A 24,659-nucleotide genomic window follows, 5' to 3' on the forward strand; every position below is an offset into this window, starting at 1 on the left:
CTCATTTGAAGCCTGCTACGGCTCGTTTCATGAAAGCAAAAAGGACACTCCATATGCACCCTTATAGTGCGACCTACTTTCACAAGAATTCAGAGGACACATGAGGTGTATCCTTCCTTCTAGAGATAACCCACAATTCTTTGCGTCGGCCAACATCTGTTATTTGAACCAGCAGCAGGTTCACATATGACAAATATGTGGTGTTTAAATGTTACAAATGCAACTTGTCATGTTTTTTTTAATCTTAGCAGGCATATGTAGTAAATAGGTGTATGTAGTTTAAATGCTTTAAAACAGTAAGGCAAAAACGGTACATTTGTTGAACTCTTTTAGCATTGTTAAGGGTAGAAAGTAACCAACTTTTCACCTCTTAAAATCATGTACAAGTCATTTTTATTAATTAGACATGTTGTCATAGCAACGTGGTTCGTCCTTTTTCCATTTCTGCCAGTATGTCCTATGAAGGATGTCTCGTTTAATTCCAAGTTGAGGATCCTCGTATACCGCATTCTTTCGAGGCCTCCGGAGCACACAAGGACGCAACCTTCCGAAACGAGACACAGCTACTTAAAACCCGCCCTACTCTGCCTCTGGTTGGCATAAGGTGAAAATGTACTTTACCTAAGCCAATCATCATCAGTTATGCGGTTATCCCACCCAACTCACACAAACCAATCGAAATCAGTTGAAAAAAACTTTGCAGGTCCTTTGGATGAGAGAAGAGCCTACTAGTATTAGAACTGCTTCAGTGAGCTCAACTATATTAAGGCATGCAATGTAAGTCGCACACAATGTAAAGCGTCTGGCGAATGCATAAATGTAAAATGCAAACATTTATCTATAACGCCGTTATTGCCATCGCTGCTTGTAAGAGACACTGTTTAACAATTATTTTTAGTGGAATACTCTACGATTTTTTTTTAACTAGACTCAAAATCTGAGCAAAAGTCTTGGCCTGTATTTTATCCTTTAGAAATTTAGGAAATCTCTAAAATGCATCATGTTTTATTTTAAAGCGAATAATGGTTCAGGTTTGTACGATGGTTTAGTTCATGGGTTTTGAAATATGAATATGAACAGTCTGATAAAACAATGGAAGTCAATGACACGTTCTTATTAAAACAAGTGCGCGCGCGTGTGTGTGGTTTTGTGGTTTTTGTGACGTTGCATATCTCAGGCATGAGGCAAGCCAAGCGGAAGCTTATGAAAATGTGACACAGAGTTTGATAGATGTGTTTGAAATGGCAGCAGGCAAAGCAAGCCTGACTTTCATCTGCCTGCTTTTCTTCAGCAAACGCTGTGGTTTTCTCATCCATCACTGACGGTCATTTGTACAGTGAGTAAAGAATTTGAAGAGGTGAAGTGTACACAGTATGCAAGGCCCTGTGACTCATAACATTATATATTGTGAAATGTCACACAGCGCATTAAATGCAATACAGAATTGTCCAAGCAAGCCACACGGTAGCGTGTGCCAAAAGACTTCTGCCGTTTTAAGTGCACGGCAGGGCGAGATTTATGCGTGACACTTAAAAGATGAACTCTCTTGTGAGTTTTTGAATGTGTATTGCTTCGTTTTCGCAGGAGAAATATGTAATATGTCATGTTTTATTCCACGCACAGCTGGCCAACACTCGTATCGTAAATTGTGGGTAAACGTTGACCTCCTGAGTATAACACCTCTCCTGTGGTGTTTTTGTGTTCAAGTCAGAATGAGGTCACTGTTCCTTTAAGAAGCATCCTGCTCGACTGTATGACTTCTGTCAACTGGGAAAACTGGGCTGCAAATGCTGGTGTACGGTGAGCACAGAGACTGTTTACATGTGAAAGGATTAACACTGGATCACAGATCAAAACATGGCTGGAACATCACACGTGTCTCTGTTGAATGAAGCCTAAGCATTGTTTTCAGGTGAGTTTGTTTTACATTTACATTTTTGCATTTGGCAGATGCTAGAATTTGATAGTCTTATTTAATTAACTCTGCATATAGTAATTTATTGTGTGTCTGATATTTGAACTGTGTTTTGACTTCCATAACCTTTTATGTTTTACTTATAGTCAATGTTTTCTTGTACAGCTGCTTTGTAACAATGAAAATTGTAAAAAGCGCTATATAAATAAAGCTGACTTGACTTGACTTGACTTTTAGGCAAAGTGACTTACATTGCATTGTAATATAATTTTTTTGTTTCTGACTATGATCCCCTGAGATGAAACCCATCACCTTGGCGTTGCTAGCGTCATGTTCTAATGTCAAATGGAAAAAAATTGTTAAATGTGGTCTCAGACTTTTAGATCCCACTGTATAAACCACCAAAAAGCAACATAATTGAAATATGTGTTGAATTTCTTAGTATACTCTATTTCTAAACTATTAATCCCTTTTCAATATTAAGATAGTTATTGAATATGTCAAATAACATGTCATGTAAAAGGGTAAATTAAAATAAAAGCAACAAATCCAACAGATCACCTGCTATGATTGAACATAAAGTAGGACATTTTCTTGATAGTAGATTTATGTCTTTTTTAGTTGTGGAAAGCCAGGTGGGTTTTGTCTGAAATAATCGTTTAATACAAATGGCAACATGACACATAAATATTTAAACATTAGCCGAATGCGACCATGCAGCGTTGACCCATTCAAACCTGAGATAAAGTTTAAGATGCTCTCTGTTAGACTAACACATGATGTTGTGGTAATAACTATTTTAAGCAGATTGTATTTAATATGTCAATCATTAAACATGGTTTAAGTTTAAACTGTGCATTGAAGTTGTGCATCATGGCCAGATCAAATCTGTTATACAGTGATTAAAATATGAAAATGATGTGTCTATGTGATATTTTTACAAGCCTGAAACTAATTTTCATATTCACCATTGTTGTATTAATATTTATGTATGTTATTTCTACTTAAAATCATAGTTCTATTCATATTTGTTTCTATTTCCATGTTTGTATTCATATGCTAATTAATATTCATATTTGTATAAACATATGTTATTCATTTTCCCTGTTATACCAAAAATGAATATAAACATAAATGTCTTAAACAGGTTTTGATATAATTTATGTTGTTATAATTGCTTCCAATGTTTCCTCATCTGTAAGTCGCTTTGGATAAAAACTTCTGCTAAATGACTAAATGTAAAATGCCAACTCAAGAATGAGATCGTGGTGAAATGAATGTTTAAAAACGAAACTGTGCTATGTAAATACAACAGCATGCAGGTTTAAAATGACTCATTAATGATTAAATAATGTGACTATATACATTTGAAAGTTGACTATTACTTTTACACGCTTTTTGCGACCCAAATGCGTATATAAGATAAGGGCAGAAAGTATACAGCAGGTTTACTGTGTAGCTGATAGAACTATGCTATAAACATCTCTCCTATTTCTTTCAGTGTGAATGGGTTTAGTCCCGCCTTGGTTTGGTCCAGCGGAGAACAGGTTTGAGCTCCAGCATGAATCCGCTTGACAAGCCGAGCATTGAGAACCTAATCTTCTATATCACCGTACCACTGTCTTCAGTTATCATCCTGGCCAACCTCTTCATCATTGTGGGCATAGCCTGCAACCGCCAGCTGCACAACACCCCCAATTACTTCTTCCTGAGCCTACTGGTGGCCGATCTGTGCACGGGCATCACCCTGCCCTTCATTCCACGCATGGCCCTCGATCGGCTCCTGGATTTCAAGAGCTGCTTGCTGATGTACACATTACCCAATTTTTTATTTCTGTCCTTCCTCTTTAATCTAGTCATGGTGCATTACGAGCGCTACCTGTGTATCGTCAGTCCTTTGCACCACAGCCAGTTCTGGGTCCATCGCTGCTTCCCCGTGGCCTTGTTGATCGTCTGGCTCCCCCCGTTGCTGTACGCATCACTTCCTGCCTTCGGCTGGAACAACTGGGTGGACCTCAAAGGCAACAAGAGCTCCGACCTAAACGAGACTTTTGTGAGATCCTCCACATCTGGGAACTACTCTGGGACGGATGAGGTATGCTCCTACAAGCAGGTGTTTCCCGAGGTGTTCATTTACTTGGAAGTGTACGGGCTGGTGCTGCCCGCCATGCTGTCCATCGCCGGAATGACGGGCCGGGTGTTGTGGATCGCGCGAACACAGGTGAAGAACATTTGTAAGCTTCAGCGCGCCGTGGACCGTCTACAGCAGCAGTCGGACCACGAGCAGCAGCTCAACCTGCGCTACGCCAAATGCGTTGCCGCCGTGTCCCTCACGTTCCTGGTGTGCTGGGTGCCGTACATCATTTATCAGCTGATGTCCGTGACGGCCCTGCAGAGCGGCGTGAGCGCGTCCAGCTCCTCCTTATACATCATCATGTCCTGTACGGGCATCGGCAGCATGGCCATCATTCCACTCATACTGGGGCTGGCGAATAAGCAGTACACAGAGCCCGTCAGCAGAGTCATGCGTAAGCTGAGGAACCGCTGCAGAGCTGGACAGAACAGCAGAGATATTACTCTTTGATGAGCCGAAACATGTTTCAATTAAACGTGTCAAATGTGACTTAAAACTCAACAGTTCTGTGGTGCATAAAATGCTTTATAAAGTATTAGAACAAATATCTGTCTGTCTGTCTCACTCTCTTTCTGCCTATCTGTAGTATGTCTGTCTGTCTATCTTAATATGTCTGTCTGCCTGTCTATTTATCTATAGTATGTCTGTTTGTCTGTCTGTCTGTCTATCTATAGTATGTCTATTTGTCTGTCTGTCTATCTATCTATAGTATATATCTTTGTCTGTCTGTCTGTCTATCTATACTATGTCTATTTGTCTGTCTGTCTGTCTGTCTGTCTATCTATCAATAGTATGTCTATTTGTCTGTCTGTCTATCTATCTATAGTATGTCTATTTGTCTGTCTGTCTATCTATCTATAGTATGTCTATTTGTCTGTCTGTCTATCTATCTATAGTATGTCTATTTGTCTGTCTGTGTGTCTGTCTATCTATCTATAGTATGTCTATTTGTCTGTCTGTCTATCTATCTATAGTATGTCTATTTGTCTGTCTGTCTATCTATCTATAGTATGTCTATTTGTCTGTCTGTGTGTCTGTCTATCTATCTATAGTATGTCTCTTTGTATGTCTGTCTGTCTATTTGTCTGTCTATCTATCTATAGTCTGTCTGTCTATAGTATGTCTCTTTGTCTGTCTTGTCTGTCTATCTATCCATCTCACACTCTTTCTGTCTATATCCAGCCATCTGATCTGGTCTATCTTAATTTTTAGTCCAATAATGCAAACGTCTAAGGGCTTTTAATGTAAAATAAACAAATCTTTCAAGTCCGTTAGCAGGTGAAAAGCATCATGGATAGAGATTTTTGTGAAATTACACATCGAAATCTAGTTGACTATGATGTGTTAGTTTACAATACATGTCACAGCGTATAACTCGTACTCTAAACATTTGTAAAACATTTACAATGAGACATACTTTTAACGTCACGAAGAGCTTGTTGTCATTAATGAACAAATACGGAAAGCATTTTAATAGGAAAATGAAAGGCAAAAAACAGATGTATGAGTGTTTTCCAATAGAGCCGTATACATATTCCCAGAAAGTGTCTGTACGCTGACAAACTCATTTATCCCAGTGGAAGTCTGGAGAATGTGTGTTTCTGCCAAATTTGAATAGTGGCTAAACAAGAGACAAAAGACAAATTAAGATGCCTTTATAGTTTGTGTTAGATGTTGTGAAACTATGAAATATGCTGTGTACCTTGTGAGTATTTCAGTAACGTTACTACAAACATTGTCGACTGCACTCTAATGTTGATCATCACTCAAATACACATTTATATAAAGATAAAAGTGTTTCATGGTCATTTTTAGTTTGGGTTTGCCTTCTACAGAGAAATTCTCTGACTCATTGTTCCCTAATGGTTTAAAGCTAAACAAGGTCAAGAGTATTAAAACTGCAGGACACACACAAATTCATCTGTTGCACATTCTTCCTCTTCTTGTTTCTCACAGAGCTTTTAGCATGAACATTTATTATATCCCGGGCCGGCAAATTATTTTCGGCTTTTTTGACATTCATCATTTTGACTTTCAAGAGGTTCCCATAGCTCAAATGCATAATCTACCTAGAAACACCAACAATATCCTTGCAATGTTCTGGTCAACACCCAAAACACATTAGCAACTCCCTAGCAACCATTCAGAACATCCCAGCATTGTGACAGAGAGTTTTGAATGAGCACGCACCTGTTACCTTTTCATCAGAACATCTTGTTAATGATTAATAGTTTGGGATAAATACAAAAGTTAAGTACGCAGACAGTTGTTTTTGTGCCCACTGTTGGTGCGGTGACTCAATATGTGATGCTTCAGATGATGTGCAAAACTGCAACTTACAAAATGTGGTCCCTCCTTTGTTTTTGGTGCAAATACTGTAAGTTCAAAACAAGAAGTTAAAAAAATGAACATTAATGTTGTGCAACTTTATTTAAACGCTGTATTGGGTTAAGTATTAGATCAGAAATATTATTTTACATTTTTGCAGCATAAAAGGAGATAGACGGAAGTAGATGGAAGAAAGCATGAAAAGATATCTCAGTCAAGGTGAGGGAGCGCTGAACGGGTATGGTTCAGGTAAGAAATAAATGTTGGGGAAATAAATTCAGTACTGTGATGCAATAAGACTCGGGTTTACCTGAGATTCACCTGTGAATAGAATTGCTCCCTTTCATCTATTGGCAACTGTAATAACCCATTAGAGAGTAAAAGCCGAAAAGCAGGTGCAGATTCATTACCTGCTCGACTTATATTGTGCCTTCATTTTAAGATCCACATCCTATAAATCAGATTATTCTGGGGCCAATGATATTGCAGCGGTAAATCAGAACTTTACATCATAATATTGTCCTCAGACCAGGACAATAATTTAACTTAAAATGTAACTAGATCAATATAAAATATACTGAACCAAACTCATTGTTTAATGTTTCCTTGGCTCTCCATCTTCTCTAACTGCTTTACTGGCTGTCAGGATGTTATTTATCTCTATGTTCTTTTAGGTCGCCGAGGCATTGATGTTCAGCAGATCTTCTGAATCAAAAAGATATTCAAAACGTATTTATATTATTATAATATAAAGTTTTCATTATTCAGACTTAATAAAAGAGAAAAAGGGAAGTTCGTTTTTAAAATATCTGTACACAAATCGCTGAGGTCTCTGCACGGGACCCCGAACATAAAGACAGTAAAGTTTTTAATCCTTGTAATGCATGACTTTAAAAACAGAACAGTATAAAAAATAATAAACAAAACATTTAAAGGAACGCATTTGTAATGTGTCATGTCTTTATCGTCTTGGGTTTTTAACATGTTTATTATTTTATGATGTTTAAGAAATTGCCTTGTGAAGAATAATAAAGCCTCTAAACTTAAATTGTTGCTTTTATAAAGCATTGTCCACAGCAGTATGGTAAAAATGTCCGATAAAGAGTGAAATACTTTTATATTAATTATCAAAATAAACAATTATTCTACTGTCATATTGTTCATTGTGAGTTTTTGGTACCCAATAAACATGGCACATTATGGGTTGCATTATGAAATGTCACAGGTGTTTATCAGCTCTAAATCAGAATTTAAAATCTGAGTAAATCTGAGAAATCAACAGGTTTAAAAGTTATCATTATGTATGTCCCTGTGAAACTCCACTGCCAAGTTGACCGGCGCATGCAAGTCTGAATGATTTATACACCCTTAATGTAGATTTACACAATCACGTGTTTACAGTAGATTGAGTTACACCCATAATATAAAATCTTTGAGCAGAACCAGACAGCGGTGCGTTTTCTGCCCGTATCAGTACAAAAAATGGCCACACATTGACAGCAAAGTTAAGCCAATCTCCCAAATGTTCCTTTTTCTGTTAACCTGAAACTTCGGGGAGGCCAAGCCATAGTGGATGTTCATAAAATGTGTTTGGATTCAACAGTATTCTAGGAATTTCGAATCTAATCCTTTTCTGATTTCTTGTTTGAAGAAGACATCGCATATGTATCTTTCCCTGTGCTTTTATCATCAGTCTCTGGTGTTCTTAGAAGTCTCTGTTTTGGCTGTTCCGGGCTGTTTCTGCGTCGATCTTATCAATATTGGTTGTGTAAGGCTACACTCTCGTACAGTGTGTTTAGTCTGCATGAGTTTTTGCACTCCTTTTTAGTTCTTTTATCCGCACCATGGCCAACAATTTGAGACGGGTGATTGATGACATGAAATGTTTATGACGTGCAATCGCAGGTTTATCACACGTATGCAAGTGCCATTGAACGTAGCCTACTTCTCTTTTCATAATGTAAAATGATCATTATGGAAATCTACGAAAATGTAAGAAAGTCTAAAGAATTGTTAAACGTTTGTACCGATGCAAAAAAATAACCTTTGAAGATGCTTTTAATTTTGATGTAGTAAATATAAAATAATATATTTAATATTTGTATAGATATAAAAGTAACACAAAATGAATCTTAAGTATGAGCCTTCATTACACTTGCAATAAAAAGGTAGAGCGTTTTGCCATACTATACCTGCTATAACATCTCAAATAAAAAAGGTACACAGCAAAATAATGAAATACAAAAAACTAAAAATGATGTTCCCAACCGCTAGAGGGGGCTATAAAACCACGTATTCCCCATATGATGTTTTCTATACACAAACGACCTCTGACTTTAATCTAACACCTTTTTATTGATCGTTGATCATTAAAAATCATATATAAATAAATAAATAAATAGTGTTGAAATGTTACCAAACGTAACGCATTTTAGGAACAACAGAACACCTTTTGAAAAACTCTTTGCCATCTCATGCATCAAGCAATAAAGACGAAATAATAATTCAATATTTAGGATACACTTATACACAAGTTATTAATTGTTCTGATCATTTAAACAGAAGAACTTTATCTTTTAAAGTATCTGCTAAACAGTTTATTCTCTTGGGATTGCACCGAATAATCATGCACGAGGATGCATGTATCCTATTCATTTACTGCACGAAGGGTTTCATTTATTCATGCATTTAAGTGCAATGAATTCATTAATGCATATCGTGTCGATACAGCAGTCTGCCCTGCTCTTGTTTGTCTTGCGATGTTCGTTCGCATTTGGTAAAGCAAATGAGAGACGAACAGGTGTAGACTGACAGACCAATGACCGCGGACGGAGCTGAACGCATCACTCGGGTGATATATAAAGCATCCGTGCGCCAACCCCTCTTCACACTGTCTACCTGCTTCAGGTGAAAGAACAAACTCGAATCCGCACGATGTCGTTCAGGAACACCTCCAGGAGTTTCTCCAGCGCAAGTCTATCCGGCCTGGGTCAAAGAGGCAGCATGTTCGGGGCTATTTCATCTGCCTCTATAGGTAACATGGCCAACGCAATGCGTCCGTACGTGACCATTAACAGCAACAGCTTCGCCCCTGATGATAAAGAGACCATGCAGGGTCTGAATGATCGTCTGGCGGGGTACCTGTCCAACGTGCGACTCATGGAGGAGTCCAACAACACCCTGGAGGAGCAGATCAAAGAGGCTCTCGTGAGAAAAAGCAACGAGACTGGGAGGGACTGGAGCCCTTTTGAGAAAACCATCGCTGATCTGAGAAACCAGGTGAGCAAATAGAAGCTTTTGTCTGACTTTCATCCATTGTTTTACTGTAATGAACAATCGAAGCTTGGACACACCTCGTTCTTCTTTGTGATGCTTCCCACGTTTTGGAATAATGGTCTAGCAATATTTTTGCATTGTGCAAAACTGAAATTGCAAGCAGAGGTAATGTGCATGTAAAGACAGGAGACATACATTCAGTCAAGTGTGTCCCTGTGAAGCTTCAATGCAAGTATTTCATTTATTCATTTTGTGCAAGCCTGATGCTGAAAAAGACCAGAGCTAAGGATGAGCGGCTATTTAACCATTTGTTTTATTTTTGTTAGCTGGAAAGACAACAAAGAGAAAACAATAATAGAAAAGAAAAGTGAACAAACACATCAAATGATGCCCTATCATTGTATTTCTCAGCATGACGTTAAACGAGAACTATGCAAAATGATGATTTTTGACATCAGTGTCTTCATTATTCTACCTCAGATCCAGGAAATGACCATGGACAATGCCAGACTTATTCTGCAGATAGATAATGCCCGCCTGGCTGCCGACGATTTTAAAGTCAAGTAAGAAAAATGTATTTTTTTAAGCGAGATGAAGCACAGCGTCCTGTAGTCATTCATGTAAATGAACTGTTCCCTGCGGACAGGTTTGAGTCAGAACAAGCCATGCGGCAAGGGGTGGAGCAGGATCTGGCACGGCTGCGCAAGATGCTGGACGACACTTACATGAGCCGTATGCAACTGGAGGGCCAGATCGAGTCCATGAGAGAAGAGCTGGCCTTCCTTAAGAAAACCCACGAGGAGGTACACGCCTTAAATACACCGTTTTGCTCTGAAGAAACATCAACACCTGTGTTGAGTACATATATACTCGGGTGGTTTGTTTGAGATAGTAAACAGAACATCTCACAAGAATGTCATTCAGTTTCGTCAGAGAAATAGATCAAGGAGTTCGAGACAACCTTATCGTGAGACCTTATATAGAGATTCCAAAAAACATTTATGCAACTATTTTATTGCACACTTATTCATCTTGGTTTATAACTTTTGTGAATTCGATTTGGTTGAGAAAAAGAATCCAAGGCCAACAGACAAACCCACCCTGTCAAGAAGCCCAGTCCATGCCTTCGGGCAGGCAGTATGCATACTTCATACGCTTCATATTAATAGTCATATTTTTGCAGGATGTAGCCAACCTGAGTAACCAAATCAACGACTCCCAAGTCAATGTGCAAATGGAGAATAAAGACAGCGCAGACCTCCCTGAAATCATCGGCAACATCCGTACGCAGTACGAGCGAGCCGCGCAGAAGAGCCAAGCGGAAACCGAAGCTTGGTATCAAAACAAGGTCAGCACGAACCATAGGCCATAGAGAACCTCATATTTTGCATACCTCTGTAACTTCCTTCTGTTTTATCGACACGATCGTGCTTAACCCTTAAATGTCTTCATCCAGTTTGAAAACATCGCAGCTGAAGTGACGCAGAACACAGAGGCTCTGCAGACGGGAAGGACAGAGCTGAATGAACTGCGCAGACAGAAACAAGCTCTAGAGATCGACCTGCAGACTCTGCACAACATGGTACGATTCACACGTTGATCGAAGTCATCTGCACCATAACCTTTCACCAAACTGTTATTTATCCTTAAATGCAGATTCGATCTCTGGAGGATACACTGCATGAGACTGAAGCCCGCTACGGTCAGGAAGTCGGTGGGCACAACACGCGAATTATGCAGCTGGAGTCGGAGCTGGGCCAGGTGCGTGCCCAGGTGGAACGCCAGGCCGCTGACTATCAGGCCCTGCTTAACATTAAGATGAAACTCGAGGCTGAGATCGCTACCTATCACGGCCTCCTGGAGGGTGTTGGTGAGGACAAGGGGGACAATAACAGGTTAGAGATGCCATGAACTGAATCATAACCATTTATTCCAATCAAATCTTAAGCTTTATATAAGAATCATAAAGAAAGCTTATAAAAAATGTCTAAGCTATATTGCTCATCCCAAATACCAATGCTTTTGCAACGATTTGGTCATTGATTGCAGACCGTTATTTCTTTTAAATTACTGTGGTCCAATAGATAATTTCCCTTGTGAGCACAACAGATAAGGCACAAATTCTCTCGACAGGCTTGTCCTAAAACATGTCCCAGCATGCGTCTGTCCTTCTAATAACAGACATCCGGCAACACGGTTGTAGACATTGAGTTACAGAAGATGTGCCCGCCCATCCACCCCACAGAAACAGTTGATCAATGACCACTTCAGTGACCGATTCAGATTCACCCTTTGACCCCCTCAATTGTTGTCCGTCTGTGGTCACCCCGGTTAACAACATCTGTTCCGCTCTCTCTCTCTCCTCTCGTGTTTTCTCCTGCCTCCCACAGAGTGGATTTTTCTTTAGAGCAGGCGTTGTACGCAGGTAAGTGCCGTGTGTGTAGATTTCTGGTTTCAGTTGACAATCGTGCTTTGCTTAACCCAGATCCACCCAGCCTAAACACCACTAAAACCTAACCTTCGCTGTACTCACTTCTAACAAAGAGGAGTAAATAATGCTGCCTGCACCCTCTCTGACCAAATATACATCGATCAGTCGTGCTTTTAATGTTGTCCCTGCTAACCTCTTGTGTTCATTACATTTAATCAAGATAATTTAAGAATGAAATGGGTCATTCTATAGAAAAGGTGCCATTTGAGTTGTTAGATTTAAAGTGACTTTTCAAGCTACACGTTTTATCAGTATGTGTTTTGTTGAAATCAAACGGACGACCTTTGCGTTGCTTACATATCGGTGCTGCCATTTTTCATAATTTTTTCTTTCATATTTTCATTTTGTGATATTTAAGTCATTATTATTGGTCGCCCTTTATGTTTATCACTGGGTTTCTAACCAATATAATAAGTAAGTACTCGTCAACGTTGACAACACGGTATTTAATCATTTAAAAAGAACAGTGTCTCTTCCATTTCCTGAAAAAACTAGGTTTTGGAAGGACAGCGACGATATATAAGAATTTATATATATTCCTATATTATATTTGAAAACATAAAAAATTACTTTAGATAGCAAGTCTTACTCAGCTTAGACACATTTGACCAATGATAGTTTTTAAATCTGTGCATTTATCAAACCAAAGAAAGCATCATTTATATAGAATGGCCCTGCTTATAATAAAATATTGCTTTCCATTTTAAACTAATAAACATAGCTGTTTTGAGACTTAACATGGTCTGTCAAAACTTTATTTGCTTGCAATGTTTACCTTTTTATTTTGTTTAAGCTGCAATCCGTAATTGTTTTGGTTAAAATGAAGAGAAAAAAAACTGGTATAAAGCAATTGCATTAAAACCAATCTCCTACCTTACTCGGATTCACAATGGTAAGCTAATAAAGATGATTTATAAGTTGAGCTGTCGTGAATTTGACTTGAACCAATGTAAAGTACACAACGTAAACTGAAAGTTTACATTTCAAACACAGATGTCGATAGAGAGGAAATGTTACAGATTGCAGCTTTAATAACCTCTTCATAAGATAAACTACACCGAATGACTGTAATTTCCAACATCTGTCTCCAGCTCCTCCTCCCGAAATTCATAAGAAAACTATCATCATCTGCCAGGAGATAGAGGATGGAGAGGTGATCTCTGAGAGCACACATGAGCCAAACACAACTCATTTTAACAACCAAAACGCTCGTGTGGAGGAAGATGAGGAGACATCTGCTGGGCAAAAGGAGGATGAAGCTTCCTCTGATGCCGTGGAGCAAAACGAGTGACTTTCTTCTTCAACCACGCACTACATTTCTAGTCTTGTTATCGCAGGCTTATGACGCATGTGCATCTGTTTTTAGTTGCTTTCTCCACTCTCCTCTGTGACAATAAATAACTCAATAAACTTCATTTTTTGGTCAGTGTTTTCTGGTCTATCGTATACTGTGGTTGTGGTATGTTTTAAGTAAAGCAATAAACCACTTAAAGCCATCCGTTTAACCGCACTGCCTATAAACTTTAACCGAAATAAAAATCACTTTATCACATGCCCTCAAAAGGGTATTACAGGATTTAGAGTCAAGTTTTATAAACGTGTTCTTATGTAAAGCAAGTATTGTTTTTATTTAGTTTCTTAACAAAATACCAGACAAAGAAAACTGAGCGAAAGAGTTATATAGAGGATTGGTTTATTTCAAGTTGTCAAATATTGATGCATTTGGCGAAACAAAGGCGAAAGAGGAAGAGGAAAATACTGCATGACTACTGTCAATAAAACTCTGGCACACAACAGAGTCCTACGCAATGAAACACAAGAGCGTATCAAAAATGGTTTATCCAACATATAATATGCTATAAATGCCAAGCGAGGAATTTCTTTTGTCCCCCTGCTGAGGTGCAAATGACAGGATGACGGACATCACTGGCCAGCGGTGTATAAAAATCCCACGGATCTCAACGTGGTCTTGTGAGAGCATGTGCTCTGACCGTGTGACACGTCCTTAACGTGAGAAGGTCTTTCCCCTAAACAGATCATGTGAGTGTTAGTTTTATTTTCTCAGGCCAAAACAAGGCAACAGATGTTCAAAATAAAGCCAAACTTAACGTAATTCATAACTAAATATAACGCTGCATATTTGATTCGAAAAATACAATGAAAAATAATACTAATGTTCATAACTATCACAGGAGAATTTTCCAAATGTCTGCCTCTACTATTGAATAAAGTATCTGATTAAAAACACTTTCTTTTTCAAAATGTTACAAAATCTATCAGCTTTCTGTGGCTAGAACGTGTTAAAAGGTTGTGAAAACCGCACTTACGAGATAGTTTTCATCTCTTTCTTCTCCGCGTCTGGGCGAGCTCGGTTCAGTACCTTGAGGAAATCGGAGGTCTTGGCCCTCATGCGAGTGTGAATGTAGGCCTGACACGAGATAAACACGCAAGTAAAACATCAGCTTTCCCAGGAATCCATCAACAAAACTTCCCATTATATTTGTTTACATATGGTTGAATGATAGTTATGCAAACTGAGGAGCGCACTACAGCGCTTTCTATGAGCTCTGGGGCCTCGGTAAACACAGTCAAGTGTCTTTCGATTATCCGACTTAAACTATGCAAAGAGGAGATTTTAGGGAGCGTCTCACCTTGGAGCACTTAATGTGGTAGTGCAGATAGTCCCGGAAGGTGTGGATGAGGTTGATGGTGTTGTCTCTGGTGTTGGCGTTGGTGTGTCGCGGAAACAGCACTGGAGAAAATCAGATCAAAGCAAGCTTAGGATCTGTGCGGAAATGTATTTTTTTCAAATAATCTGAGATTTAAAAATACAAACGGTTCCTATTTCTAGCTATAGCTACTCCCATTGCCTTAGGTTAAACGGATAAAAAAAAAGCAGAACTTCATAAGAAGAAAAGTAAACACAGATATTTCCTCATTTGAAAAAGTAGAAGCAGTGAAGTACTGGTTTATACAGTCGGCTTTGATAAAAGGGTGTGTCTGTGTACAACGATTGAAAAGAGGCTGATGTTTGCTCTCGTGAATGGAACACAAACACAGAGCACCTGTTACAGGTAAGTACCACCTCTTTGTCCTGGCCTTGTATCCGTGGGTGACAAAAACTCAAATGAACCAGGAAAAAAAAAGACAAAGGGCTTTTCTTCACTATTCTTTGAAAAGGTCTACTCTTGTTTTAGGTGTCTTTAAGGATTAGAATTTCATGCTTCGTTTGATGCTAAACAAAGGAACGACAAAATCAGGACCTGCCAAACCACTTGTTGAACCTTCAGAAGGTCTCAGTTTGGACTTTTTACACAGAAGAATTTTGGTACGAACCGAACGTGATGTAGCCAATATTGTCTCCCACTGTAGCATCCGTGTCTTTCAGTTCCAGCGGAGGCTCTCTGTGACTGAACAGCACCTGAGGAGCCGTGTGGCTGGCCCTCCTCCCTTCCTTAAACTCCTAAACACGAAAAAACAGATGTTAACAGCGGACCGAACCATTCGGAATGCAGTTGTTCGACTATTTCAACGACACCTACAAATGAGGCTCCTACTCCTTACCTTGGATGTGTTTTATAATAGTTTTACTGTTATGAGTCTTTTGTCTTAAAATTGGCGTTACAAAATGTAGCTGTTTTTGTAGGGATGCCAGACTTCATTATTAATAATCCTCTATTATTCTACATAGGAAGATCTTTTTCTTTTAATGATCGTTCTGTTAAAACTGAAAAATAAACTGAAATCTGTTTTTTTATGAATGAGATTTGAGACTCAGACAGTGGCGAGAGATTCCCTGTTTCCAGTAATGCTCTTCCTAAAATGAGAATATTATCTTGATAAAGACAAAAATGTTCGCTTTTTCAAGATAAGAACGTTTTTCTTTTCACCAACAGAGACACACTGGATGAAATTAATCTACAGTAAGAGTGCATTTTCTTTATTAGGATGATTTCCCCCATCAGAATAAATTGCCGTAATAACAAGAGTACAACCCAAGAGTAACGTAGCGCTTCAAAAATGAGCTCAGACGTTTTTGGTTTACTGTAAATGACAGCCGTGCTTGACAGATGGTGGTTTAACCTTGTCATTTAAAAAGAAAACCATGATAGGAAACAGCTGAATTGCGAAACACCCGGAGGGCTTGTCTTTTCAATCGATAAACGTACAGAAGAAACCTGGAATGTTTGCAGAATGTGAAAATGACATCAGATAACTTTACAGTACCTCAGTGTTAGTATTAAAAAAAACTCAAACCTGCATGAACACTTTCCCGATGATGACATCATCGTCATCCTTGAACACTGTGCTGAAGACAACGGTTACTCTGTCTTTCTTAGCCTCGATATACCTGAAACATATATGCAACATGTTTTTGCTAATAGGGCAACAATTCAGCTTTCAATCATCTTTATATATCCAAAACTTCAAAGAAGGTCAAGAGAATGTAATGGTTAATATAAAGATATGTAAATCTTAAAGATTGTTGCAAATATGCAAAATAGTCTAAAAACAATCTTTCCAAAACAAGTTTATTTTTCAATAAAGCTATTCAATATACAATAATGCAAATATTACAAAATGCTGAAGTCCCTTACATAGACTCATCCTCCCTGTAATGCACAACAGCCCTCTGCTCTCCATCACGACCCTCCTCCTGGAACTTAAAATACTTCTCGAAGACGGAGGCAAAGCAGTTCCTCTTCAGAATGCCGGCCTGGTGGATCACCGCTTCTTTGTTGGGCGGAATGGCATCCAGGTCATAGAGCAGAGAAATATTGTACCCTAAAGAACAAAACCAGTCAAATGTTGAGAAGCAGAAGTCATGCAGTAAATAAAGAACAAGAAAACATGACCTACCGTCTTCTGGTGCCACAAGGAAGTTTCCATAAACACGTTTAAGCAACTGAAATAAAATACACACACATCATAATGAGAGGAGCAAAAATTTGAATATGTACATCGAAACATAAAGCCCTCGTGCTTTAAATAACAACAAAAAATATGATCAAATTCGTGTTTAGGAGTGTTTGAATGAGTATAGACGCCTGGTCAAAAAGTACAAGTAAACGGCTCCTGCACGAAGTTACAAGCAGTGGCTTGTCTCATTCCGTGCATTTTTGAGATGCCGTGAGCGCCCTGTATTTTGTCTATTGTGACCTGTATTTGTTTGTATGTCATAGGAGATGACAGACAGGATTTAATATATCAAACTACTTCATTGTTATCACAGAGTGTGTGCATGAGGACAGAAAGTTAAGGGACATTTCCGATTTGCATTGGTAGATCATTAGATTTGCATTAGCAATCCTTGCAACAGAAAGGCTGGACGGGGTTGGGGCATATTTTGAATGATAATTTGCATTGTGAGGAAAAGGTCATAACATCAACGCCAATAAAAAGAAGCAAAGTCACATCAGAATAAAACAAATGGACTCCGTGTTTAATAGCATCATCACGGTCAATGAACAACTCTTCTCAGGTAGAGCTGCGTAAAGAGACATTGCACTGATAAAAGTCTCTTCATTCTGTATCTTAAACCTTTTTACAATACATCTCAACATTAACGTATTTCCTTTGAAATGGTTCAATAGAACAGATTCAATAAACCGGTAAACAACTAACTTAAAGGAGGCTTCGTAAACTTGGATGAAAATAGGTGTAATAACACCAATATGTTAATGTAACTTAAAGTGATTCTCCCATATAAATCATCATGAATATTAGCTATATCGCAAAAATGGATTCTAACAAAAATTGTCCTGGAATGGGATGGTGGAATAAAAGCATCTCAAGTTAAACAGCAGCTTACTTCTTTTTTAACATGTGACTTCCTCCATCCAAAATGAGTCACAGTCACTTCCTGTTTCACAGTGAAACCACAGAGGACACTTAACACCTTAAATGGTGCGTAGATACTTTATAATTACCCCATACTCTATTATTACCATCACAGGACGGTACGAATTTTTTTTCCAAAAGAACAACGTGAAAGCAGCTTGTGTCATATGTCAGGAAGACTAGACTGTAACTTTCATAACCGGGAGGGCAGAACTATTTTACAGCCTACGAAGAAAATTGCAAAGTTTAAGAGAACGACATTAATCTTACGAAATCATACCTCATCGGCACCATGCACCTGCAGCTCCTTGTAGAACTTGAGAGAGATGCTGACCATTACTTTTGTTTTGTCTCCATTAGGGTTGGAGATGTGGTAGAGTACACCATCAAAATCTAAACAACATCAGATCCCAATGTCAATACACATTCGTAACATTGGAATTGCAAGCAGAATGGTGGTCAAAGAAATACACGTCTAGGCTGTTTTTACATTGAAAAGACAAAGAAAAGCTATAATGCTGCTAAAGTCATTTGTACTTTTAGCTTACCTGCAAAGGTGACTTCTACTGCTTCAGGCTTGTTCCTGAACGAAACAGAACACGGATATAAGTTATTGTAGTTTGGTAACGGGTAAGAAAAGCGGTGGTTTGGTGCTTTAACTCTTCGTTTTCCTAATGCCAGCGTTGTGGGAGACTGAAATTCAGGTTAATTTTTATTGCATATTTTTCTGAATGTCTTATTTTTTCTGTATTAGTATCATTTGTAGGTATCAGATCCATTATATCATGAACCATTCCAATAGGAAGTATGTTCCGGGCCTTATTCCGGTAGGATTTGATGCTGTTCTACTTCCAATGAACATCCTACCAATCGAACCCAACACGTTACCAGTAGAGACCCATTATAGTTCCCAATAAAGCCAATACAGTTCCTTTTATAGCGATGACTTGCAGTTGTTTTTGTCATGGGATTCTTTTAGCAGGCCAGAGTATTTGCACTGGCTAGTTTCTGTCATGCAGCAACATGCATTACTGCGATGCATGATCAGGAAGTGACATCAGTCTTCCCTGTGGCATCGCTAGATTCCCAAAGAACAGTTCATCTTAAAGCGACAGACGCAATGATCGCAATTCATTACGCGTAATTTCAACGTAACGTTAATTAATAGGCAGATCATTCGCTGGGTTAATCCCGAAGAGAGATAAACTGGTTTTCTGTGTAACGTGTAACGATGGACACACCCCAGTCATAATGCTTTACTGTACAATCAAAGGCATTCATTAAAACTGACAGAACAAAAGCGATCGATGCATCCATTTTGTGCTGTTATATCCGCGCACAAGGATCTCTGTATCGTTTAAAGGCATGCAGGCATTGAATTGTTCATCTTTGATGCGAGTTCTGACTCGGACAGGATGATAGTTATCTTACCCGTTGCTCGCGCTGTCGAATTTAAGCGTTAGAGTTTCCTCTATGATCCGATTGTTGATTTCCAATAAAATCATGATGACCCGAAATAATGTTTAACGGCGGTATGGAATTAAAAAATAAACGGCAAATGTCGTTATTTCCACAATTCTTCGAGCCGTTTTGGTTTTCCTGACTTCCGCCTACTTCCGCATTCAATCGTAGGACCTGCGGGCTGGCCGCGTCAGTGCCCGTCCATTTGTAGTAGACGTTCAAACAAAACTACTAAGTTTCTAGCACTCGTGCTTTTTAAATGTTATGTTTAATTATTATGTCATTGATTATTTTCTATTTTAAAAGTCAATCTTGTGGATTTCGACAACTTTCGATCAGTTCATTTCCATAGCTAACAATGATTTTTATGTCAATTTTGTGTTAAAGGTCTAACCTGTTTAAAACAGGCTAGAGCACAGGCATACTGCTAAATAATGTACAGTTATAATTGTTTATTTTGTGCTCGAATGCAAATACCACCATATGATTTTTAAACGACACAGTGAGAATTGTTATTTCTGGTTGACCTGTTCTTTTACCAGGACATCTCAGTTGGGATCTTCTTGCATTTGGTTGCATGAGTGCCATTAAATAGCTTTTTATTTTTATTGGCAAGAGTCAAAACATACAGTGCAGTGCATTCCGACGATATGATGAATAATCACATTTTGACCTCTTTCATATTTATGTCCCAGTGGAAAGCTACTGCATTTTACACACACTGTAAATAAAGAGATGCGGTCTATAAGTGTGTTTGTTGAGTGCATCAGTCTGGTCTCTACATATTCACAGCTTTGCTTGTGATCTTTCAACGTGGAATAAAACCCTTCCTATGCTCTTAAATAGTCTAAAACAGATACAAACCTACGTAGAGCATAAACGTATAACATTCTGTGGTTTTAGTCTTTAATATCACATTCCTTAACATCATACTTCCCAAAACAGACGTGCCCCTTCCTGTCCTGAATACAACAGAAAGGGGGCTTTGTAAAAAATAACATTCTCTCAACTTGAAAATTCACAAAAGTGTTTAACTTGTGCTAGACCAATGTAATTCTGGGAAAAACAGTATAAAGGCTGTAAATAAAAAAGCTGAATGAAAAGTGTGAATGAAAAACCTGAACACTTTTTTGATTATTGGGGGGAGTCTATAGGCAACGTGTTAAGAAATAAATTCATTCTCAAATGTCCATGTCAACTCCTAAAGAATTGTGTTTATTAATAATAATAATAATACATTTATATAATAGCTTTCAAGGCAAGGACACTTTACAGAACACATCAAACTTTAAAATCCCTAAAAGCTGTTCTACACAAATATGTTTTAAACTGGGAAACGCAATTCTTGCCATTCTCACACTTAAACAGCGGTGTAATACACTGGCTGCTCCTCATGTGATTAACAAACATGTTCTGAAAGTTTTAAGACAACAGAGTTGCTCAATTTCCTTTTGGTTGTGATAAGTGATTTTGTGTGGCTTCTCATCTTTTCACACGTGATCAATCTTCTATATGTTGAAAGTCCCTTCCACGTCATTTTTACACATAAAGATTAGTTCTTTATTGATCCGCATTTTTGTTTTTTGTCTTGCGTAGTCATTTACTCTAAAAAGACATCGTACATGTTTTTAGGATCACAAGTTTGACTTTGATTGTTTTGATCATGTTTACGTACATGGAACACGAGGTGTTGATCTTGTGACACTAAGAATGTTTGAAATTTTCCCCACCAAACATCTCTGCGATGTTCTGCTTTCTTCTGGTCACATAAAAGCAACATCATCCAGCATCCTCAACTTCTGCATCTGCTACAGATATTGGATTCATCCGTATGAAGCCTGTCTCCTGTTGAAGAGAAAATGCTTTCGAAGTCTTTTCTCTTTCTAAAGGAATTACACGTGTATCCTTTAAATAGTATTGCGTTCTTAACCAGAAAATTTGTTGGGCTGGCACCCTCTAAGTAATCTTCAGTCTTAGGCAAACAGGATATATCCACATCACCCAAAGGGTATAAAAGAACGCAAGCATCTGTGGATTTTCATATGCGGCATTATCATATAAAGCAAGTTGCAATGACTGGTAAGATCGAATCATCATTTCAAAATCATTTATTGGACTCATTGGGTCATTTAAAATACTTCAATTCTGATTTTTAAAACTTCTGATTTTTAAACGTTACACTGTACTTGTATGTGTGTAATGACAATAAAGTTGAATCTAAATCTATCTAATCTTCACCAGTTTTGTTTGTTTGAAAGGTCCTGTGGTTAGTTTTTTTTTAAATCTTCCTTCGATTACTTTTGGAGTTTTGAAATGAAATGAAAACCCAACAAATGTAATTATGTAAAGAAAGAGTTTGAGTTTAGAACTGCTTAAACCTTTTTTATTGTTATAGACATTATCTCTTTATTTGATTATAAAACAGCCTATGATTCAATCCCTTTCAATGTAGACTAAACTATAGACATAAACACTAATTTACCAAACATTGTCGCATGTTTTGCTGACTTCATGCTTATTAATTCAACAAATTGTTTACAGATCCAAACACTTCCCATCAAATAGATGACTTCGGTGATTTCTACGAGGAAGAATTCAACAACAGTCTCCAAAACATCACCGACTTTGATTTGGATGAGAACACGCTTATTTGTTCACCCATCAATATCGCCGATGCGGTCAACATCTCATTCTGTGTCATCTACGTGATCATCTTTCTGCTGGCTGTACCTGGGAATCTGATCGTGGGCTGGGTGATCGGCTCAAACAAACGAGCTCTTTCCTCCTCGGACGTCTATTTGTTCAACCTGATGCTTGCCGACACATTGCTGGCTCTAATCTTGCCCTTTTCAGCAGTGTCTGTGGTGCACGGCTGGGTGTTTGGAGATGTCATGTGCAAACTGGTTTGCCTGGTGAAGGAAATCAACTTTTACACCAGCATTTTGTTTTTGGCGTGCATCAGCGTGGATCGCTACATGGTGATCGTGCGCGCTATGGAATCCCAGAAGGCTCAGCGGCGACTGTGCAGCGGCGTCGCGTGCGGAATGGTCTGGGTTTTGAGTTGCGTGCTCTCCTTGCCGTCACTTTACAACGAGGCGTTTTATTCCAAAATGGGCAAACAGACCGCATGTGCGGAACGCTTCGAGGTGAAGAATGCCGACGAGTGGCGACTGGCCACGCGTATCCTAAAGCACCTGCTCGGCTTTCTGCTTCCTCTGGTCGTCATGCTGATCTGCTATAGTGTGACGGTGGCACGCCTCTTGCGTACGCGGGGTTTCCAGAAGCACAGGGCCATGAAGGTGATAGTGACTGTGGTTGTGGCTTTCCTTTTGTGCTGGACCCCGTTTCACGTTTCCACAATAGTCGACACGCTGTTGAGGGCCAAGGTTTTTCAGTTCAGCTGTTCTACGCGGACCTCTGTGGACGTCGCCATGTTTGCTACGCAAAACCTAGGCCTCGTGCACTGCTGCGTGAACCCGGTGCTGTACGCTTTTGTGGGTGAGAAGTTTAGAAAGAGATTTATGCAATTACTCCAAAGGAGAGGAGTTCTGGATCGCTTTTCAATCTCTAGATCGAGCAGGTCCTCTTCTTTGCCACTGCCATCGGAAATCACGTCGAGTTTCCTTTGAGCTGCCGATACAATGGACTTCAACGTTTGTGAATGAAGACAAACTGACCTGTGTAGTTGGTGTTAGCAGTGCAAAGGCCATGGGTTATATCCCTGGAAACGTATAGGCCTGCCCGTAAATCACTTTGGAGAAAAATGTCTGGCAAATGCATTAGTGTAAAACCCTTGCTTGCTTCATTTTCAACACTGTTGTATTGCATATGTCATAATGTGTTGGCTCCCTCTAGTGGTCAGAAAGGGCGTAGTCTTTATTAAGCTTTTCCCTTTTTGATTGGTTTGTGGTTTGGGCCTGGAGGGGAGGGCTAAAATGCCTGGCCATTGGACTGTTTAGTCCTACCTCTATTTTGTTGCTTACGTCATGTGGTGGACAGTTGTTGTTGAGAGGGGGAAAGGGGCTTAATGTTTTTGATTATAGATTACAAGTGCAAATTAATTTGGAAAAAATAATGGTGTACACTGATAAATCATTTATAATGATCACTGCAACACTGTGTAAGATGCCTAGAATTTTCCTGTTTGATTTCATGGGGACTTTAAGTATCCCCAACCGGAAACTGCTGAGGGTTCTGAACGTGAAACACGGAAGTCACGCTTGCACATAGCCCATTGAAGCAAACACTATCACTGTCATTGTAATAAGACCACTTCGCAAGATGTAAACATTGGTCCAGAAGCACTTACGGTTTTTATTTATTTATAATTATTTCGAATATTACATATTTAATTATGTCTTAAAGTTATTTGTTAAACAACATCAATCGGTTAAAGATATTATCTTGGTCGTATTGTGTTCAAACGTGTGTGTAGTTCAGATGCAAATTAGTGGTACCCCCCATGAGGGGGGCCCAGGTGACTATCAAGAGGGCCTCAAGGTGACCAATAGTTTAAAATTAGACAAAATTGACATTGAAATTCAATAAAAGCCATTTTTATACATTACATTAACATTTAATGGTTAACATTAAGCTATAAAATGTTTTATTGGGTAGAAATGTTGATGTTTTGGGAGTGGAACGGGGTCCTATGAATATTGAGATGAGAACCCCTGCTCTGAATGTCACATCTGTCAAAAATGAGATCAGTTACCGAAATAATTTTGCTTCAAAACCCGCTTAATACCACACACTGCCCAGTCTAAAATATCTAGTATTGCTGAAAGTAAATGTAGGAACCTGATGAAAAATGGAAAGCGGAAATTACGGATTTAGAGGGTTTGCATCTGAACTCTGGACAAGTGAGAAAGGAAATGGACAAGTGAAAAAAACAGTGTTGTTGCATCATCTGAAGTGGTCTGTTGTGTGCAGGGTTAAGAATTCAATCAAACTTTAAATTACATTTTGTCACCCAGAATCATTCTTACAAACACCGATATCGCCCTCATTGAGTAGCTTGTTGAAAAGAGATGGGTGAATTAAAAGAGAAATAAAGTTAAGTTGAGCAAAATGTCTGAAATTTCTCATAGCATGTTTAAGCGCAAAATTCTCAACGGCCATGGAGTTCCACAGAAATCAGGAAGAAATTAGTCTGCTGACTGTCAAACATACAGTTTAAAACGAAGGTAGGCTGTATGGTGTTTTTAATGTAG

At 38.7% G+C, this 24,659-nt stretch overlaps 4 protein-coding genes across 5 annotated transcripts; 3 read left to right on the top strand and 1 right to left on the bottom strand.

The window, feature by feature from the left end:
* Positions 1-1,816: 1,816 nt before the first annotated feature.
* gpbar1 (G protein-coupled bile acid receptor 1) lies at positions 1,817-5,833 on the top strand. The gene is made up of 2 exons (XM_079464166.1): positions 1,817-1,912; positions 3,417-5,833. The coding sequence occupies exon 2, from the start codon at positions 3,477-3,479 to the stop codon at positions 4,497-4,499; it is 1,023 nt and encodes a 340-aa protein (XP_079320292.1). The 5' UTR covers positions 1,817-1,912; positions 3,417-3,476; the 3' UTR covers positions 4,500-5,833.
* A 3,259-nt stretch (positions 5,834-9,092) lies between these two features.
* LOC306899133 (keratin, type I cytoskeletal 18) lies at positions 9,093-13,639 on the top strand. Of its 2 annotated transcripts, XM_079465187.1 has the most exons (8): positions 9,180-9,656; positions 10,134-10,216; positions 10,300-10,456; positions 10,837-11,001; positions 11,110-11,235; positions 11,310-11,548; positions 12,044-12,078; positions 13,236-13,588. In XM_079465187.1, exons 1-8 carry the CDS (start codon positions 9,312-9,314, stop codon positions 13,433-13,435), a joined length of 1,350 nt encoding a protein of 449 aa, XP_079321313.1. In that variant the 5' UTR covers positions 9,180-9,311; the 3' UTR covers positions 13,436-13,588. The 2 variants fall into 2 exon arrangements, with proteins under 2 accessions (XP_079321314.1, XP_079321313.1); XM_079465188.1 differs by lacking the exon at positions 12,044-12,078 and having other exon boundaries at positions 9,093-9,656; positions 13,236-13,639.
* Positions 13,640-13,750: 111 nt separating this feature from the next.
* arpc2 (actin related protein 2/3 complex, subunit 2) lies at positions 13,751-19,676 on the bottom strand. Its single transcript, XM_079464557.1, has 10 exons — positions 19,417-19,676; positions 18,534-18,568; positions 18,266-18,378; positions 17,005-17,050; positions 16,743-16,929; positions 16,402-16,495; positions 15,481-15,607; positions 14,796-14,896; positions 14,472-14,572; positions 13,751-14,171 (listed from the first exon to the last, which is right to left on the bottom strand). The coding sequence occupies exons 1-10, from the start codon at positions 19,488-19,490 to the stop codon at positions 14,150-14,152; spliced, it is 900 nt and encodes a 299-aa protein (XP_079320683.1). The 5' UTR covers positions 19,491-19,676; the 3' UTR covers positions 13,751-14,149.
* Positions 19,677-21,318: 1,642 nt separating this feature from the next.
* On the top strand, positions 21,319-24,513 carry cxcr1 (chemokine (C-X-C motif) receptor 1). Its single transcript, XM_079464942.1, has 2 exons — positions 21,319-21,525; positions 21,988-24,513. Exons 1-2 carry the CDS (start codon positions 21,489-21,491, stop codon positions 23,073-23,075), a joined length of 1,125 nt encoding a protein of 374 aa, XP_079321068.1. The 5' UTR covers positions 21,319-21,488; the 3' UTR covers positions 23,076-24,513.
* Positions 24,514-24,659: the final 146 nt, after the last annotated feature.

Source organism: Barbatula barbatula (genome assembly GCF_947034865.1).
Source record: "Barbatula barbatula genome assembly, chromosome: 9".
NCBI lineage: Eukaryota > Metazoa > Chordata > Actinopteri > Cypriniformes > Nemacheilidae > Barbatula > Barbatula barbatula.